We start from the raw sequence: 20,177 nt of genomic DNA on the forward strand, positions 1-20,177 counted from the left end.
TAATGATATGAGTGCCTCACTGAAGACAATAATTAATGTATAAAATAGAAAAACAAATTACAAAATCACAGCATTTCAGACTGAGAAAGACCCTCAGAGGCCATCGAGTCCAACCTGTACACCAGAATTTCCTCCACCATTTACTTGATGAGGAGTCCTCAGCCTTTGTTTGATGACCTCCATTGAGGTGTAGTCCTTCTGGAGGTGGCCCCTTCCACTTTTGGACAGTTCAGATTTTTTGAAAGCTTTTCTTTACATCAATTCTAAATTTGCCTTTTTGTCTCTTCCATTCATTGCTTCTAATCCCACCCTCCTTGCTGAACAAACCTAAGATGTCTTCCATGAAATGACATTCCTTTAAACACTTTTGAAAATAGATTTCTTCCCCCTACCTCCAAACCCCACCCAGTTTTCTCCAAGCTAAACATCTCTAGCTCCCTAATTGTCCTCCTCCAGTATTTCCCACAGTGCTTGGCACATAGTAGGTGCTTAATAAATGAGTGACTGGCTGATCCTTCATCATCATCTGATTGTTCTCTCTGATTTACCAATGTCCTTCCTAAAATGTGGAGCAAATGAACACAATCCTCTGTGACCAGAGGAGAGTGAGGTAGGATTATCACATCTAGTTCTAGATGCTTCCTCTCATGGTGTAAATCTTTATAATGTAAAATTACATGAGCTTTGGGGGGCTATCATGGCCCATTGTTGACTCAGTGAACTCCACAGAAATGCTCAGATCATTTTCAGATAAACTATAATGACCTGTCATGTTTTTCCATCTTGTACATACGGAGTTTTTTAAAGCAAGAATGAGTTTATATTAATCTCTATTAAATTTCATTTTTTTGAGAGGCAGGATGGTGTAGTGGATTAAGAACTGACTTTTGGTCCAGAAAATCTGGCTTCTCAAGTTCTCTCTTTGGCTGTGTGACCCAGGGAAATCACACAACCTCTTTGTGTCCCCAGGAAACTCTCCAAGACTCTTAAGCTTCAGAACAGTTGCTGTCCTGCATTGATACAGGGAATTTTCCTTATGCGAAGTTTCCTGCATCATTAAAATCACCTCTAGCCTGCCTTCTTTCATTCTCTCCTGCCAAAAACAAAAACCCTCTTATTGGATCTGGCGCAGTGTTCTAGCTTGTTAAAATTATTTTTGATGGTGACTCTTTTCTTCATATGGTGGCTTCTCCTGCCAGTTTTGCTCCAAACTTGCCCTCTAGGCCTTTATCCAAGCCATTCATGAGGGTTAAATACACAAGTATCTACTGTATGCCAGACACTGTGTTAGTCATTGGGGTGAGAAAATATACAAGTGAGACAGTCCCTGCCCACAAGACGCTTAGATTCTATGAACATTCAACAGGATGAGGCTGAGGAAAGGTCTTCGAGGCAATTCAGCTGAGACATTGCTCCAAGCTGAAACTAAACTATGAATAACTAATTACTTTTTTGGGATCTACATGTTTAACTACTTTGAAATCCACCTACTTGCTGTCATCTAACTTTTTAACTCTGTCTTACCCTCTGAAGTTCAGTGGACTAGTTTATCAAATTAGATAAAACACTAACAAAATTCAGAGGGAAATAGTTCAGTGGCATCATATGCATAGAGTGCTGGGCCTGGAGTCAGAAGCCCTTGGGTTCAAATATGGCCTCAAACACATTCTAGCTGTAGGACCCTGAGCAAGTCACTTAACCTCTGTTTGCCTTAGTTTCTTCATTTGCAAAATGGAGATAATAATAGAACATACCTTCCCAGGTTGTTGTGAGAATCAAATGAGGTAATATTCGTGAAGTGCTTAGCACAGTGCCAGGGCACGTAGTGCTATATCAATGTTAGTTATTACTGTTATTAAATGGGATTCCATTTCTTTATGTTTAATAGATATGAAGATTGAATACAAAGCATTTTATGTGTTTAATAGGAATGTATGTGTAGAGGCCATATAAGATTGCATACCTTTTTGGGGAGAGAGGGGGTAAAAAGGGGAAGAAAATTTAAAACTTATGGAGGTGAATGTTGAAAACTAAAAATAAATAAATTGGGAAAAAAAGCATTTTAAATGTCAGAAAAGTGAAAGTCCCATTGTAAATACAGTTTAATTTTGTGATACTGTATGTTTCTGTGAGACTACTTTATAGAATTTTTGGAGAAAAATAAAATAGCCAAAGAAAGCAGAAATTTACATTTTTTTCTGTATCCTGCCAAAAGTATTTTATTTTTATATTATTTATCGGAAGTTTTATTGAAGCCTTTAAAAAAAAAATCACAGTTATTTATGAACAGACCCCCCCCCCCAAGTCCCTCCTAGGGTCTTCCTCTGTAATAAAGAAAAAATCGACAAAATAAACTCAGCCAACACAGACTATATCTCACAGTCACCATATACAATACCCATATTCCCCCATCTTTACAATAAAAAAGGAGATGCAAGAGGTGTTTATTTTTTCCAAAAAAAAATTTTTTTTGTTTTGATAAAGAAAAAATAGATCTGGTGTACTTATATTTGTATTGCAGTGGGTAACACTCTTCAAAACTGTGTAAATTGTTCCTCTTTTTCTGCAGTTTTTTGTTTCTCCCAGTCTGGCTACATTTGTTTTGAGTGTGGTACCTCCCATATCCATCCTAGCTGTGATTTATGGACGGTATCTACGAAAATTAACCCAAATGACTCAGGATTCACTGGCGCAAGCCACACAGGTAAAGCTTTTATTCCTTCCTTTTTATTTCTTATGGATAAGGTTTTAGAAAATAAGGACCCTGTGCAGCTTCAGTAGCCACCAGGGAAAGGTATTGTGATCACTTGACAATAGGGCAAGAGGTGATGTTTGCATTCTTGTGGTATCTTCCTTTCTTATAGAGCCCTATTCAGCTCTCAGGATCACTGGGGCCCTAACTGGCACTCACATCTGAAAATTGACTCAACTTGACAAAAAAAAATCATATGAACTTCTCATTTCCCTACATTATCTCCATTCCTTTTTTTGGGGGGGGGGGGGGGGCGGTATTAGAGCAGGTGGGGAGAAGTTATTTGCCAGCCAAATGACATTTTGTTATTATATAAGGTGTTTGTTATGAACTTAGCTTTAATAATAAAAGCAATTAAACTTACTGAATTTTCCTCCAAAGATAGGAAGCAGTTCTTTTCCAGTGGAAAGAGCATGATTGGACTTGGAGTCCTAAGCTTTGGATGTGAATCTCAGTTCAGTCACTTTTTATGTATGTGGCCCTGAGCACTTCACTTAATTTCTCTAGGTCTTGTAAATCTTGTAAAGATTTCCTCATCTTTACAAAAAATGGGAGAGTTGTGCTGGATAACCTCAAAGTTCCTGTCCAGCTCTAAATCTAGAGTCCTGTGGTCTTCCATTTAGAAATACTGGTAAAAACTTGTCAGTTTTTCCTTCCCTTATATTCCCAACTATTGTCTTTGTCTATGGATCACTTCCTACTCTCACCCTGTGTCTCCTTGTATCTGCTTCAGTTCACAAGATCATAAGTCTAAAGGACCTCATGGTTGTCAAGATCAATCCCTCATTTTACCAATGTATAATATTTTCCTTTTATTTAACCACAATCAATGAGTATATGATTGGGGGGGAGGGTCTGCTTTTTAAATTTCTCATTAGTTCATATAAGTCTTTCTTTTTTTTAAGCCATACCTAATATTTGTCATTATTGAACACTTTGTAGTATTCCATCATGTGTTTATACCACAGATTTTTCAACCAGTATGTGGATGTTGAACGTTTAAATTGTTAGCGGTTTTTCATAATTATAAATAATGCTATTATGACTTTGAATAGATACCGTCTCCACCCCCACCCCCCCAACTTTGTGATAATGTTCTTAAGGTAAATTTTCAACTATGGGATTCTTATTTTCTCCTAGCATAACATTTAATTATGTTTTGTAAATGGTTTTTGAAAATTTTTATTTAGCTGTTGAATAGAATTGCATTGATATCTTTTGTCTTTACACCACCTAGATACATCCCCATATTCCTTCTCTTTCACTCTCCCACTTTAATTGGGAAGAATATTGGAACTCAAAATTGTCTTTAAAGATTAGCAAATCTGTACTACAGTTTTACTGCTAGAAACTGTTGGAGCGTGACTCTAGCAAAATATTTGTTGTTCCACCCAGCTAGCTGAAGAACGGATTGGAAACATAAGAACTGTCCGAGCTTTTGGGAAAGAACTGAATGAAATGGAGAAATACACCAGCAAAGTGGCTCATGTGATGCAGTTAGCAAAGAAAGAGGCATTTGCTCGGGCAGGCTTCTTTGGAGCAGTAAGTAAATCACTTTTTGGAAAATGTGAAGAGATGATATTTTAGAATTATGGTGGAAATACGCAATCTTCTGGCACAAGTGTGACAAGATCATTTCATGCCATGTCAGGGTTGAAGATCCTTATATTTAAGTAATATATAAACTCTGAATTAAGAAGAAAAAAAGCAAGAATAAATGAAGACTGGGAAGCATATGAAAGAGAGATTAAGATAGGTGAGAATTACAGATTAATAGACCAGACTAGTGCTATTCACAATTAACACTAAGCATGTGTCTGAGAGGTGGCAAGATATAGTGAGTTGAGATCTGGTCTTGGAGCCAGGAAGACTGCATTCAAACCCTACCCCTAACCTAGTTTCACTTGCTGTGAGGCAACTTACTGAGCCTCTCAGTGTTGTAGACAGTTTCTTAAGAGTCCAAGTCAAAGAGCGCATCTATGCTAGTAGAGAAAATTCTTCACCAGAAGCCCCCTAAATCATTGAAATCACAAATCCAGTTCCCATCCGATTAGTTGCATGCATGCATACATATAGATAAAAAGATAGCAGCTAGGTGGTTCACTGGATAGAGCATTGGGCCTGGAGTCAGGAAGATACCACTTCAGATCTGTCCACAGCCACTTATTAGCTGGATGACCCTGGGCAAATCACTTAACCCTGTTTGCTTCAGTTTGCTCATCTGTCAGATGAGCTGGAGAAGGAAATGGCGAACCACTCCAGTGTCTTTGCCAAGAAAAGCTCAAGTGATGTCACAAAGAGTCAGATACGACTGAATAACAGCACATATACACATATCTCTCTGTGTGTATTTATGCATATAAATACATATATATCCCCATCCCATACGTGTGTGGATGTGTAGATGTGTGTATATATATCTCCCCATCTCATTCCATATATATGTGTGGTGTGTATATGTGTATTCCCATCATTCATATAGATATTTTCCCCATCCCATAAATATATATATGTGTATATATATATATATATTCCTTATCCCATCTCATATATCCATATATATGTATCTCCATCCTATATAAGTGTGTGTATTATGTATATATGTATAGATAGATAGATATCTCATTGCATACATAGGAGTTTCCCTACCCCATACATTTATGTATACCTACGTACATTCAGGCATATATACACATATATACACCTTGAAGTAACACTAAATCTCCCCTACAAAGTTATCTTGTGTCAAAGAATAAAAAAGAAAGATGAATAAAAGCTTTTCAGCGAAGCCAATCAATCTGCCAGTGATACCTGACAAAATATTTCATACCTCCTAGTCCTCTGTAAGAAGGGAAAGAAGTACATTTTCTCTATTCTACTCCAAAGCCATAAGGGGTTGGTTTTGGTTTTTGTTCTTTCCACCAAATTAAGTCTTATCTTTGTTTTGATGATTTTCTAATAAGATTACTTCCAATATTTACTCATAGATGGCATTTGAGAAAAGACATTTTGTTTATAGCTGTTTACTAATAAGAATGCTTTATGGTGACACGCTTCCTTTGTTTTGACTAGATTTCTGTGTACTTCTCCTTTGACAGACAGGATTTTCTGGGAATCTGATTGTACTTTCTGTCCTCTACAAAGGTGGATTGCTGATGGGCAGCGCCCACATGACAGTGGGTGAACTCTCTTCCTTCCTAATGTATGCTTTCTGGGTTGGAATAAGCATTGGTGGTAGGTAATATAAAGAGATTTTAAAAATTCAACACTTAGATTATGGACTTAAAGAGGAAAAAGTAACTCGTCATACATGACATAAAAGCCAATGATTCTGTCACCATCACTTCCTTCCATTTAACTTTTGATTAGTCCTATCAAAGCCCTATCAAAGCTGTCTATTTTTGCAACTGTCTGAAAAAAAAAAACACCAAAAACTTGTCTGTCTTGACTAACTGAAAGTAAACAGGACTAGTTCTAGGCAAATTATAAAGTCAGAGAAGGGAGCCCTCTGTGTATTCTGAATTCCCATGCCTTCCTGCCTTATTCACACCCTCCCTACTAGCCAAGCTTGGGAAGATCTACCAAGTAGTCATAAATACTTGTTGTTTGATTGACTGATTATGCTTTTACTACAGCTAAGTTACAGTACAGTAAGCTACAGTAGAATGTAGCCTTAACCCAACCCTTGATTTCTCTTCCTCCTTTTGCACCAAGATTCCAAAATGTATATTTTTGTTTGTTTCCTGGCATTATTTTAATGTAATGATCTTTCTTTTTTTTAAAAATTTTTTAGTTAATTTATTTGTTTTTAGTTTTCAACATTCATTTTCATAAGTTTTAAATTTTTCCTTCTCCCTCCCCAAGATGGCCTGCAATCTGATATAGGCTCTACATATACATTCCTATTAAACATTTTCATATTAGTCATGTTGTGTAGAAGAATTATAATGAATGGGAGAAAACTTGAGAAAGAAAATACAAAACAAACAAAAAGGAAAATAATTTGCTTTGCTTACATTTCGATTCCATAGTTCTTTCGCTGGATGTGGATGGCATTTTCCATCGTGAGTCCTTTGGAATTGTTTTAGGTCCTTGCATTGCTGTAAAGGGTTAAGTCTATCAAAATCAGTCATCACAGACTGTGTCTGTTACTGTGTACAATGTTCTCCTGGTTCTGCTCACTTCACTCAGCATCAGTTCATATAAATCTTTCCAGGTTTTTCTGAAGTTCATCATTTCTTATAGCACAATAGAATTCCATTACATTCATATGCCACAACTTGTTCAGCTATTCCCCAATTGATGGGCATCCCCTCAATTTCCAGTTCTTGACCACCACAAAAAGAACTGCTATAAATATTTTCGTACATGTGGGTAATATAATGATTTTTCAAAATGTAACATTCTAAACCCTCAACTCACTGCCTCTATTATTTCTCATTCTGCTTATATATTTTCTGACAAAGAAATGTGTTGCTGGAATACAGCCTTCTTATTGTTCTTAGGGTTACTGTTGTGAGTCTACATATGTAGATGTGATACTGTGGTGATGGATGTAGGTAGACAAACTTTGTCTTGGATATTTCTAGTTCCTTACTACTGATTCCAGCCTGGCAAGTTCACAGATAGTTCACAGCCTGAAAAGCTGGAAAATACTACCCAGTTTTTCTGGAATCACTTGACTTAGTCATTTGATTAGAGTATGGTGCCAAAGAGGCTAAGGAGACCAAAGTTATAAATTATCTCCATTTCATCTCATGGCCACACAGGGTATCTCAACTTTCACTAGCTAGTATTACATATATGTGCCATCGTCATAAATGAATGCATGAAAAAACATTTATTAAGTACTTACTGTGTGCTGTGCTAGGTGCTGGAGATAGAAACAAAAAAAAAAAGACGACAGTCTTTGCTCTCAAGAACCTTAAATTCTAATGGGGAGAAAAGAAGGGAAAGTCTGGTGAGTCACAGAGATAAGGAGTTCATCTGCAAAGCTGTTATTTGACTTGATCTCATCATATTTGGTAAAAGGGTATGTTTGCTAGGAGAATATGGTAACACAGGAAACCTGACCATGCACCTAACTAGCTACGGGACCTTAGTTTCCTCAGGTAAGAAATGAAAAGTGTGAATTAGATTGTCTCTGAGGTCGTTTTCACCACTGATAAAAGTGTGTCTCACTTTGTGTACTCAATAAACCTTGAAAAATAGGTGCATTTGATTTTGGCAAAGTTTATTCTAAATTCTTTAAGGAGACTTGGAATTTATGAGAATTCTGTGGTGGGCCTATGAAACAAAAACCCTTTCTAGAATGATTTCTTATAGGAACCTAAACTTTACAAACATTATTGCTTAAAGCTAATGCACATATGCTGGAAAGACAACTCTAAGCACACACCCTACTAACTGTAGATTAGTAATGTCCTACAGAGGACAAAATGTTTGTTTAAGAGACTCCTAAGTATTGACTCTTTCACAATGTGACCTAATTAATCCAACTGTAGTTTACCCACTCAATGGATTGGGTCCATTGTGTCTTGCTTAAATATCTTTCTAGTAGCGTGTATCCTTACTGAGGGAGAAGATTGTAAAATGTATATTCTGTCAGTTAACACTGGCCTCTGGTGTTTTTTTTATTACTGAACACTAATTACATGATGCTTGGAGGATAACTTCTGAAGAGGTTGCTTTGAGATTTTTTTTTTTAATTCCTTTTCTCTCTCTCTTTTTTTTTTTTTTTTTGAGGGGGGTGGTTTAAATGTGAAATTCCACTGGTACAGGGCAATGGTTCTCAACGTCAAACTTCTTTAAACTCTTCAAAAAAAAATTATTGAGATCTTCTAAAAGAGCTTTTGTTTATTATGTTAGTTATAGCTATCTGTATTTACTGTATTTGAAATAAAAGTGTCAGTATTATAAAAAAAAATTTGACCTTGCAGATCCCCTGAAAGGGTTTCAGAGACAGACCCCCAGCTGACCCTGAACCATACTTTGAGAACTACTGGTACAATGACTAAACTGCCTTAACCAACGTAGATGAGTTACTCCTCTGTGCCCTAGAGTATTAGAAAGTTTTCTGGGGCACTAACAATCACTCAGTGAGGATATATTAGAGGTCAAGCTTGAACCCAGGGCTTGTTGACTCTGAGACCAGTTGTCTTTACTTCATGACCTGCTGCCTTTTTTTTCCACTTTGAATTCTTACTCTTTGCTTTAACAAACAAATTGTTTGTTAATTTAAATGAATTGGGAAATGTTACATACCTTTTAACTATATGAAAAGCAAAAAAATTTTTTCTATAAGAAGATTCTCTCTTAACCTCAGTTTCCTCAATTGTAATATGAGCTCTTCTCATGCTCTTCTCTTAGTTACGAAGTACAGGATAAATAGACACTTACAGACACCTGCACACAAATGCAGTTAGGTTTGGGGACAGCTCACCTTTTTTATGTGTTGTTGATATAACTTTAAAAGAGCTTTTCTATGAAATAAGTGGGATTATAGGAAGAGAATCATAAATTTTACAAGGCCCTGAGATTTTGAGCTGAAGTTCTGATTACATAGAATTGCTGAAGTTTCTAGAAGTTTCTGGGATATCATTATTTCTTGATGTTATATTTCTAAGTTTGTATTTCTTGTTTTTTCCCCCAGGACTGAGTTCTTTCTATTCAGAGCTGATGAAAGGCCTAGGTGCAGGAGGACGCCTCTGGGAGCTCCTTGAGAGAAAGCCAGTACTCCCTTTTAATGGTAGGTTTACATTGAGTTCTCTTGGTGTTTAAGGAGTTGATTCAAGAATTTGGCAGATGTGACTTTTGCCCCAAGTTGGATTTTCTATTTAAATGATTTATGTTTTGCCTTCTATTTCAGAGGGTATTTTATTAGATGAAGAAACCTTCCAGGGTGCTCTAGAGTTTAAAAGCGTTGATTTTGCTTATCCAGCTCGCCCAGAAGTGAAGATTTTCCAAGATTTTAGCCTTTCAATTCCATCTGGATCCATCACAGCTCTGGTTGGCCCAAGTGGTTCAGGGAAATCCACAGTGGTATCACTTTTATTAAGGCTGTACGATCCTATCTCTGGTAAGTAATACATGTAGAGACTTTATAGAAGGTCCTTCAATTCTCTCCATGCCTGCTCTGAGTGAGGACAAAGTGAGCGACCATAGGATCCTATAGTTAGAGCTGGAAGGGATCCTAGAGGCCATTTGTTCACAACCTTCTTGATTTATAGATGGGGAAAATTAAGCCCAGAGAAGTTAAGTGACTTGTCCCAGATCACACAAATGGTGTCAGGGGTATTTGAACCCAAGTCTTATTACTCTTAAGTTGGGTACCTTATCCACTATACACCATTCTGAATCAAATGCCAGATGTCACTCAGCAAAGTGATATCTTAACCAATATGGTGGCTACCTTGTGCAAAAATTTCCCAGTAGACATAATATAGTCCTCTATATTCTGCATCCTCACATTTTGAATGGCTCAGAACTGGAACCTTACTATTCCCCTAATCCAGCTCCCTGATTTTATATATGAGGTAACTGAGGCCCCAGCAGCTTAAATGACTTGACCAGTGTCACACAGGTGATGAATTGCAGAACCAGGAATTGAACCCAGGTGCTCTGACTACAAACCCAGTGCATTTCCCACTGGACCATGTTGCTTTGTCTTTGTAAATCTAGTCTCATCATTGTAACGGGAAGCTCTTAACTTTTATTCCCTTGGACTTCCTGCGTGGGAAGGGGTCATAAGTATATGTTACTGTTACCGCTAATGATAACATGAGACCATCTACTTCATCTCCTCACCTGTAAGCTGAAATACCCTGAAGTCCTTATGAGAAGATGTTCCTCAGTCGATTCAGAGAAAAAAGTTCAACTCTCTGTGCCTCAGACAATTTTAAGACTGTGAAAAGCTGCGGAGTAATGTCAAATATGCAATTCCAGAGGGAATTTCACCTTATACCAGTGAAAAGAGAGGTCCAGACCAAAAAAGATTGCTCACACCCTCCTTTAGCGTAAAATGCTTAACTCAGAGACAGGAAATTATTTTTGAGGTATAACCTAAGTCTTCTTAACAAGCTACAGCAAGCCTGTTGCTCAACCCAAAGCAAGTTTATTGGGAGAAAGGGTAAAAAATATAATTTTATAAGACTGTTAAATTCCTGGTGAACTTTTAAGGTTGATAGTAATTAGCTCACTTTCCCCCTAATGAAAATGCTCCTTACTTTGCACATGGATCAGAGTATGATTTTAAACTCCCTGACTCCAGTCTGAAAGTTTGGAAATTATTTTCATGAGCTGCATGTTAGCCTTTGAAATTAGAGATGGAAAAATACTGTTGAATCCAGTTCTCAGATACATTTCTAAAGTCTTGTGTCAGCCAAGAGTCCAAGAAAATCTGAACTCTGACCATGGCAGCTTTCTCACTGACATAGTTACATGTTTTAAAATAATACATGATTATCTTACTCATTTTTCTTTATGTCAGTCATTTAAATTCAATAGTGAGTTTCTTTGTAAATAAAATTTAAATTCAAAAAGTCTAATTTTTCTTTTTTTTTTCTTTACAGTTTAGAGTTGTATAACTTATTTTAAAAATGTACTTCAAATACTGTCAGTGCACCTGGGCAGAGCTCATCAGTGGTTAATATCTTTGTTGTTGTTCATTCATTTCAGTCATGGATGATTCTTTGTGACCCTGTTTGGGAGTTTTCTTGGCAAAGATACTGGAATGACTTGCCATTTCCTTCTCCAGCTCATTTTACAGAAGAGGGACTGAGGCAAATAGAGTTAAGCGATTTGCTCAGGGTCATACAACTAGTAAGTTGTAACTAGTTAAGTGTCTGAGGCTGTATTTGAACTCAGGAAATCTTCCTGCCTTCAGGCCCAGTGCTCTGTGCACTATGGAGCCACCTAGCTAACCTTTTAATAACTTAGGATATTAATTACCACCCAACATATCTCTATGTTATTAACTTGAAATATTTAAGTCTTTTATTTAACTTTTCATCATTTGTCTTATCTTCCCAAAGATATTTTTATTCTTCCTGGCAGCAGGGATTATATATGCCACTTGGTATCCCCCAACTCCACTTAATACAGTTCCTTGAATATAGGAGGTGCACCATAAATACTTGTTAATTTTATTTTAGACTGAGAAAAGAAGCAAGCTGAAGCTTTCTGACTTAGGACTTCATTGATTCAACCCTGTTGGTTAGCTGTGAAATTTTAGAAGTCTTATCCGTTCTTCCCTAAGAAAGAAGAACCAGCATCATGTGAGCTGGCTGAACCTATTGCTATGTTTTGTGGCCATTTAAATAGATAATGACTTAGCTGGCTTCTGGTGTATCCAAATCCATTGAGCCACAAGTTGCGCTATTGTGGGCTTTACTGGGCTCCACTTTAAGCTTTTTCCGTTACAGAATCATCACGCTGAAAAGTTGCTTGCACTTTTGAGTTCAAGGGTTCCTTGCCAAAGAGAAACTAATAGTTTGAGGCAGTGTGATGTAGTGGAGAGAACACTGGCATCAGAGGGCCAGCTGAGTTTGTCTCCTACTACCTGTGTGTCTCTGGGAATGCATTTAACCTTTCTGGGCTTGCTTTCCTTACCTGAAATTGAGGGAGCTGGACTAGATATTCCCTTTAAATAATAAAGCTATGATTCTATGGTGTTTCCATAATATAATGGGAATGCAAGTTTGAGGCTCAGTATAATGGTGAACAAGTGGCACAGTGTCTTGTGCAGCTCATGGATTGTTTTTTTTCCTCTGACTCAAAAAGGGGTAAACTGAGGAATATCCAAAAGTTGCCAGTTAATTAAATGTTTAAATCCAGAGTTTGCATAATCCCAAATGAGGAGGAGTGAGCATAAACTTGACCTTTCTGTCTAGAGGTGTATCTTGATAACTTTTCCTATTCAACAAATACTAACTGAAGGACACTGTCCTAGGCACTTAGGATCTGGAGCTAATTCTGCTTGCTAAAATTTTAGGTTCTTTTTGGATTTGATCTGTGAAAAACTGAACCTTCCCCACAGAATTCTTCTTATATGTATTCTGGGTTGATCATTGGGATGAAGAAATTCTTCCTGATGTATTTTCTTCCTTCTGTCTCCTTGACTTTGCAAAAGGAACTATCAGTGTCGATGGTTGTGACATCCGTCAGTTAAATCCGGTCTGGCTGAGATCTAAGATGGGGACAGTGAGCCAGGTATGGGAGTGATGACAGTCTGTTCCATTTTTCCTGCGGATTCTTTCATTTTTGTTCCTTTGCTGTCATTTGTTTTTAATCTAGCTTGCCGCCTTCCTGTAAGAAAACAATACAAGTTTCACTGGACAGTTAAGCCACAGTCTTTTGTTTAAGCATTCAAGAAGTATGATTCTGTGAAGCCTGGGGTTCCTTCACACAGGTGTAACACTATATTTTCAGGGGTACTAGAGGAAGTGATATTTCTGTGAAGCAACCACTCCTGATGGTAATGAGAAGAGCTGAAGGGGCAGTCAGTATGTGTTCAGTAAAGAAAGAGTGAAACTTGTTTTCTGCCTTCTGCTACTTCTTCCCTTTCTCTGTCACCAGATCTTGTTCTGGATAAAATGCTTCAGAGATTAACAAGCAAAATAGATGCAGAAAATGGATCTCCTTAAAGGCAGAGGTTGTTATTGTGAGGTGTGTATATTTCAAATTGCAGCCAGTTATCTCATTTCCCTTTGCTTTGAATCAAAGCCAAGCAGCTTTGGACAGGCATGTCAGGTAAACCAAAGTCTTATAACTGTTCAAGATCCGCCAGCTCCCTGTTGCTGGAATGGCTGTATGAGAGAAGAGTGAATGATAACAGTAGGTAGAGGAACTAGATCTGTGATTTCCCTTATTCTGTGGGGAGCTCCCAGATGAGGAAACTTCCTCTACCAGTGTACACCAGCACCGCCTTTCCACCTTAGGGTCTTAGTGCTAGAAGCACTTGCCCACACAGCCGTCATGGGTCAGAGGCAGAACCTGAGCCACGGCCTTTCTGTCTCTGGGGCCCCCACTCTGTTCACCGCAGCAGAGATGTCAGACTTTAGGCCTGCAGGCCCCCAGTGCAGCCTGAATCAGATGAAAATGTAATTAGGAAGTATTGAAGAGAAAGCAATAAAATCAGACACCGCAGTAGGATGTCGATCGGATGTGGATCGCATTACATCTTTATTCTCATTTTATGTTGATTTTAAAAGATATTTTTATGTATTTTATTGAATGTTTCCCAATTGCATTTTGAAATATTTTTAACATTCACTTTTTAAAGTTTCAAGTTCCAACTTCTTTTCCTTCCCTCTGCCCCTCCCCCACCCCTTGAGAAAACAAGCTACATGGCATTGATTATACATGTGAAGTCATGCAAAACTTATATCCATATTAGCCAGATAACATTACGTTTTACAACTAAGTCAATATGGGGCTGGCAGGGATTCTTTTGTGTGGCTTAGTGGCCCCATTTCTACTTGAATTTGACCCTACGGCACTGTCACCATGCTTCTTAAAAGTAAATAATAAAAGCTAACATTGCCATAGTACCGCAGGGTTGGCACGCTGCTTTGTATGTATTTTATCGGGTTTGATCCTCACAACAGTCTTGTAAGACAGGCACCATCGTTATTCTCATTTTATTGATGGAGGAACCAAGGCTCAACGTTAAGTGATTTGCCCAGGGAGTGCATAGTTAAGAAGTATCAGAAGCTGGATTCGAATGCACGTCTTTCTGACTTCAAGTGCAGCCCTGTATCTATCACTCCATGGAGTTTCAGTTTGGGTTTTTCAAATAAAGCCAGCTGTGTGAATTCTGGGAGAACTGTGAAGTAGCAAGAAGAAAAATAATAATATCTTGCAGTTCCTCTATGAACACTTACTTTTCTTTAATAAGAGCAGAACATGTCATGCTAACTGAATAATGGCTATATTTCAACCAAAAGTTTAAATACTTAAGCTCAATTATTTAGTTTCAAATAACAATCTGTCAGTGTCTAATATACATGTAACAGGAATACAGCCTTATAATCTCATTTGTTTTTTGTTTCTTTTTGAGTCCTTTAAGTCGTATCTGATTCTTTGTGACCCCATTTGGGGTTTTCTTGGCAGAGATATTGGAGTGGTTTGCCATTTCCTTCTCCATCTCATTTGACAGATGAGAAAACTGAGGCAAACAGGATTAAGTGACTTGCCCAGGGTCACACTGCTAGTGTCTGAGGCTAGATATGAACTCAGAAAAATGAGTCTTCCTGACTCTAGACCTGGCACTCTATTCACTGTACCACTAAGCTGCCCTAGTCTCTGTTATACACAGGAGGAAACTGAATCTCTCAGAGATAAAGTGACTTGCCATAGATTACATTCCCTAAAGCCCATCACTTGGAATCAGGAGTACTTGTGCTCCAATATCACACTTAGAAGGGGGAAATTATGGAACAGTGAGGAGCTCAGCTGTGCAGAAAGGTGGAACAGGAGCTGTTTGTGAGTGTAGAAAGGGGACCCAGAGATCTCAGGTCCTCAGTGACCATACTGTTGATATTCTTGGCACTGAGAAGTGTGGAACCTAGAAGTGGGTGTGAGTGTTGACACATGTCTGCCTGCCAACATCAGGAAGGATCTGACACTAGTTTAAAGTTCCACTGAGGCCTGTCAGTCTTCTGGTGAAGTAAGCTGGTTTATCTGACCTGTCAGTTGCCTTCCCTACTCACTGTCACATGTCCTGAGAAACTTGGTGCTGTGCAGCAGGCAGCTTCATCATATTTAGCAGAGATGTGTAGAGACTACTGCTATATCTATAGGAAGTGATATGTTTGAATCCACAGGAGCCGATTCTGTTCTCTTGCTCAATTGCTGAAAACATTGCATATGGTGCAGACAACCCTTCCCTGGTGACTCCTGAAGAGATCCAGAAAGTTGCTGACATAGCTAATGCTGCTGCTTTCATCAACAATTTCCCCCAAGGCTTCGATACTGTGGTTGGGGAAAAGGGTGTTCTGCTTTCAGGTATGTCTTTGTTTACTTTTGAAGCAAAAAGATGGGTACTGAATTATTTCTTACACACTTTTGTGGCACTCTATTTGACAAATAGGTTTGAGTCACTTTAATTCGGTTTATAGTATGTTCAAAACTTTCTCGAAAATCTGTTACATGTATTAAAAATAAGCAAACAAAAATAACCCAAAAGAATCCATAGTTATTATGATTCAGAACCTATAACCTTAAGGCCACATGGGGTTATAAATCCTTAAGTGCAGCCTTTGGATTCAGTCAAAAGATCACACTTAAGGATTTAGAAGACCACATGTGGCTGTAAGGCCACAGTTTTCCTATCCCTGATTCAAGATAAAGATATTTTGTAACTTAGTACAGTTTATGAGGACACAGATTCTAGAGATGCCTAAGAGTAACTTACTTAAAGTGGTAGACACAATGAATAAAGTACAGAATTGGGATTCAGCATTTTCCTTTCCCTGGCCTGTGTTCTACCCACTGAACTAATAGGAGTTACTGACTAGATAGAGAGAAGAAGGTCTGCCATCCTCTGTGCCAGATCACTTCTGGAATGATATCACCTCCAGGGTCAAATATAAAATCCTCTGTTTGGCTTTCAAAGCCTTTCATAACCTGGCTCCACCCTGCCTTTTCAGTCTTCTTATACCTCACTCCCTCTTTGTGTTCTACAATCCACTGCAATTACTGATCTCCTTGCTGTTCCTCACACAGGAGATGCTATCTCCTGACTGCTGGCATTTTCATTGGCAGTAACCCATGCCTAGACGTCTCTCCTTCCTCATCTGTCTCCTGGCTTCCTTCATGTCCCAGCTAACGTTGTGCCTTCTGCTGAAAGCCTTTCCTAATCCCTCTTAATCCTTAGTGCCTTCCCTGAGGTTATCTTTCATTTGTCCTGTGCTTATCTTGTTTGTACATAGTTGTTGGCATGTTGTCTCCTCTGTTAGACTGTGAAGTCCCTGAGCAGGCATTGGTTTTACTTTTCTTTATAGCCCCAGCACTTAACATAGTACCTGACACATAGTATGTGCTTAATAGATGCTAGTTGCCTGGTGACTGAGTTCCATTCTGAATGTCCCACTTTAAGCATAGAGAACATCTGAAGGGTGGCACCTAGGATTACATTTGGTGTGGAAACTGCCATGTGTAGAGTGGCTGAAGGAATTAAGAATGCTTACCCTAAAGAAGACTGGCCTTGAGGGAATTTGCAAAGAACTGTCATGTGGAAAAAGAACTGGATTTGTTTTGTATTGCTCTATATGGCAGATTGTATAAATGAAAAAAAAAAGCACTTATTCAATGCCAAGCACTATACTAAAAGCTAGAGATACAAACAGAAAGGCAAAAAAGGCCCCACTTCGGAGAAGTTCGTACTCTGACTGGAAGAAATAACACACAAAGGAGTGTTCAGCTGAAGGACAGAGGAAGAGGCCCCAGGTTTCTGTAGCAAAAGAGATAGCCAGGCCCAAGAGTCCAGTGGGTAGAACACAGGCAGGTAGGTATGTTGGCAGGTCAGATGTCAGTGTCAGGTGTGTAGAGGTGTTATTGCCAGGACAGATGTTAAGGTCCAGTGTTCCTCCATTTTACCAGAAGGTTGTAGTTGGCTATTACTTGGCAATATCATCTCTGGCAAAAAAACTCAACGTGCAGTTGTTCAAACAGTTTGTAGTGGCATTAATTAATGTTAAGGTGTCCATAAGGTTGGTGATTTTCAATATTTATTACCAATAATCATAACATTAAATATTTTATATATGAATAGTTGTAGTATTGGGCAGCTAGGTGGAACAGTGCATAGAATGACATGCTGGGAGTCAAGAAAGACCCAAGTTCAAATTTGGCCTCAGACACTTATTAGTTATATGACCCTGGGCAAGTCACTTAACCTTGTTTGACTTAGTTCCTCATCTGTGAAATAAGCTGGAGAAGGAGATGGCCAACCACTCCAATATCCTTGCCAAGGAAACCCCAAATGGGTCACGAAGAATCAGACAAAACTGAACAATAACAATACGTATATGAATAGTGCTTTAATATTTCAAAAGTCTTTTCGTATTTGTTCCCTCATTAATTCCACCAATGCTTTGTCTTCTTTCACTGAGATGAAAGATGTTTATATGCTCCATTTTATTTGAAGATTCTAGCAGAATATCTTAGGAAAGTAGAAAAAGGTACACATTTCTCTCCCCTTTCTGATTATAACAATGCTAGAGGTCATCTGGTCCATTGGTTTTTTAGAAACACTATAGTCCTGTGGGAACTCAGGTCTTCTTGACTTCTGCACTGGTGCTCTATCTACTGCACCACTAGCTGTGTGACCTTGGGCAAGTCACTTAACCCCAATTGCCTCATCCTGGGTCATCTCCAGTCATCCTGATGAATATCTGGTCACGGGATTCAGATGGCTCTGGAGGAGAAGTGAGGCTGGTCACTTGCACAGCCCTCCCTCACCCAAAAGTCAAGTCCCAGTCGTATCATCATTTCTCTGATGGCATGGTCTTCTTCAGCAATGAAAGATGAACACACACAGTCCTGTGGGAAGTGTGCCAAACTTACTTGGGACTAGATTCCTCCTCTGCCTCTAGAAAGCTGTGGACACATCAGTTACCCTCTCTGGGCCTCATTTTCCCTCATTAAAATGTGGGGGTTGAATTAGAGGGCTTCTGAGATCCCTTCCAACTCTAAATCTGCAAAGGTGATGATGGCAGTCCTACTTTCTGTCTCTTTCAACCACCAATAAGCCCCCTCCCCCATCTTCAAACATGCTTCTTTGTCTTAAACCAGGGCTTCAGTTTTTAGGAGAAGGAAATAAGATCATAGAATTTAGAGAAAAAAGAGACTTTAAAGATGATGCCCTCCAACTTTTTTGTTTTTTAAATAGAAACTAATACCCAAATAATTTGACTTGCCTAAAGTCATATAGGTAGCAATAGACTAAATTTTAACTCAGGTTCCATAATGCTAAACCTCAAACTCTTTCCACCACTAAACATGTGAACTGAAATAATTTTTTTGCACTCCATCAGGATCCTCCTCTACCTCCTACATATGTACTACCTATTTACTATCTGACCTTTTAAGTAGAATAGGGAGAGTAAGGCAAAGTGAGAAAGGTAGGTATGATAGGTGGGTGCTCAGAAACACACACACGCACACATGAGTTATCCTTTTGCTCCTTCTGTTCTGAAAAAGTTGCATCCCCATGATTTAATCCTGTCAGGTTGCCACTTGGTCTAATTCACTAGGGATTTGTGACTAGCCAGAAAAATGTTCTGTAAAGCTTAACTTTAAAAATGACTTTCATCATCAGGTGGGCAGAAACAACGTATTGCAATTGCTCGTGCTCTGCTGAAGGTAAGCCCGAAACCATTTGGTTGCTCTGTAAAATTAGGGGAAATGTAAATGTAGTGGTTTATAGTTTGGAATATGGGTATGAAAATAAAAGGCAAGTATATAAAATAATTTCAAGGTTTTTGTCAGAGAATAGTAATAGTAATGGTGGTGGTGGTGGTGGCAGCAGTGGCGATGTCAGCGATGGCGGTGGCAGTAGTAGTAACAATAATAAAAGCTAGCATTTATAGAATAATAATACCTAACATTTATATAGCATTTATATGTGCCAGGTACTCTGTTAAGTGCCTTACAATTATTATCTCATTTATTCTTCATAGCAGCTGTGGGATATAGGTGCTATTGTTATCCCCATTTTACAAGTGAGGAAATGGAGGAAACAGAAATTTATATACTATTGGCTTTCTTTTATGTTATTATTTTTAATTAGATCATGTAGCCAGTTAAAATTTATTGTCTAAAATGGTATAAGGGCATTTGTCTAAACTTAATTTCTGCTATACTGCTTTCCAGTTTGCCCAGCTTTTATTATCAAATAATAGTTATTTCTTAGGTAATTTATGTTTTTAGATTTATGAAATACTGTATTCCTATCAGTTCTTGTCTAAAAGGGAAGTGAGAGTTTTTAATAATTATTTCCAGCTTTTCTTTTTATGGGATTATACTTGATATTACATAGTATGTACTACTTGGCGTTTTACCTGTCTCCTAATTAAATATTTCCTTTCTTTAGAATCCCAAAATTCTTCTACTAGACGAAGCAACCAGGTGAGGATAATTGAAAAACATATACATTCTAGCCTCAGCAAATGTTTTTAATTCTATAACACAAAGTGAAATGCCATTTTTTCCATCTTAATTATTTTATATGGTCCGTATTGCAAACTATACTACATTTAGAAAAAAATACTCAGGAAAGATGTAGTTTGTTGTTCTATTCCCCCTCAAACACTTGCTGATAATTCATTTATATATGATTTTTCTTCCTTATTTTTAATCACTGCAAAATAATGAGTTTTTATTTCTAAAGAGCTAGCACTTTCCTCCCAACTTTTTGCGGTAG

General features: G+C 38.1%; 1 protein-coding gene across 1 annotated transcript in view; it reads left to right on the forward strand.

Moving 5' to 3' along the window:
- The window catches only part of ABCB10 (ATP binding cassette subfamily B member 10), a 39,798-nt gene that overhangs the window by 17,069 nt on the left and 2,552 nt on the right, over window positions 1-20,177 (forward strand). Inside the window, exons 4-12 of the mRNA XM_072647473.1 lie at window positions 2,570-2,704; window positions 4,148-4,294; window positions 5,851-5,986; window positions 9,405-9,500; window positions 9,621-9,830; window positions 12,882-12,961; window positions 15,577-15,757; window positions 19,074-19,117; window positions 19,848-19,882. Coding sequence (XP_072503574.1) covers window positions 2,570-2,704; window positions 4,148-4,294; window positions 5,851-5,986; window positions 9,405-9,500; window positions 9,621-9,830; window positions 12,882-12,961; window positions 15,577-15,757; window positions 19,074-19,117; window positions 19,848-19,882 — 1,064 coding nt within the window. The remainder of the gene's footprint in view (window positions 1-2,569; window positions 2,705-4,147; window positions 4,295-5,850; window positions 5,987-9,404; window positions 9,501-9,620; window positions 9,831-12,881; window positions 12,962-15,576; window positions 15,758-19,073; window positions 19,118-19,847; window positions 19,883-20,177) is intronic.

Source organism: Notamacropus eugenii, chromosome 2 (genome assembly GCF_028372415.1).
Source record: "Notamacropus eugenii isolate mMacEug1 chromosome 2, mMacEug1.pri_v2, whole genome shotgun sequence".
Lineage (NCBI taxonomy): Eukaryota > Metazoa > Chordata > Mammalia > Diprotodontia > Macropodidae > Notamacropus > Notamacropus eugenii.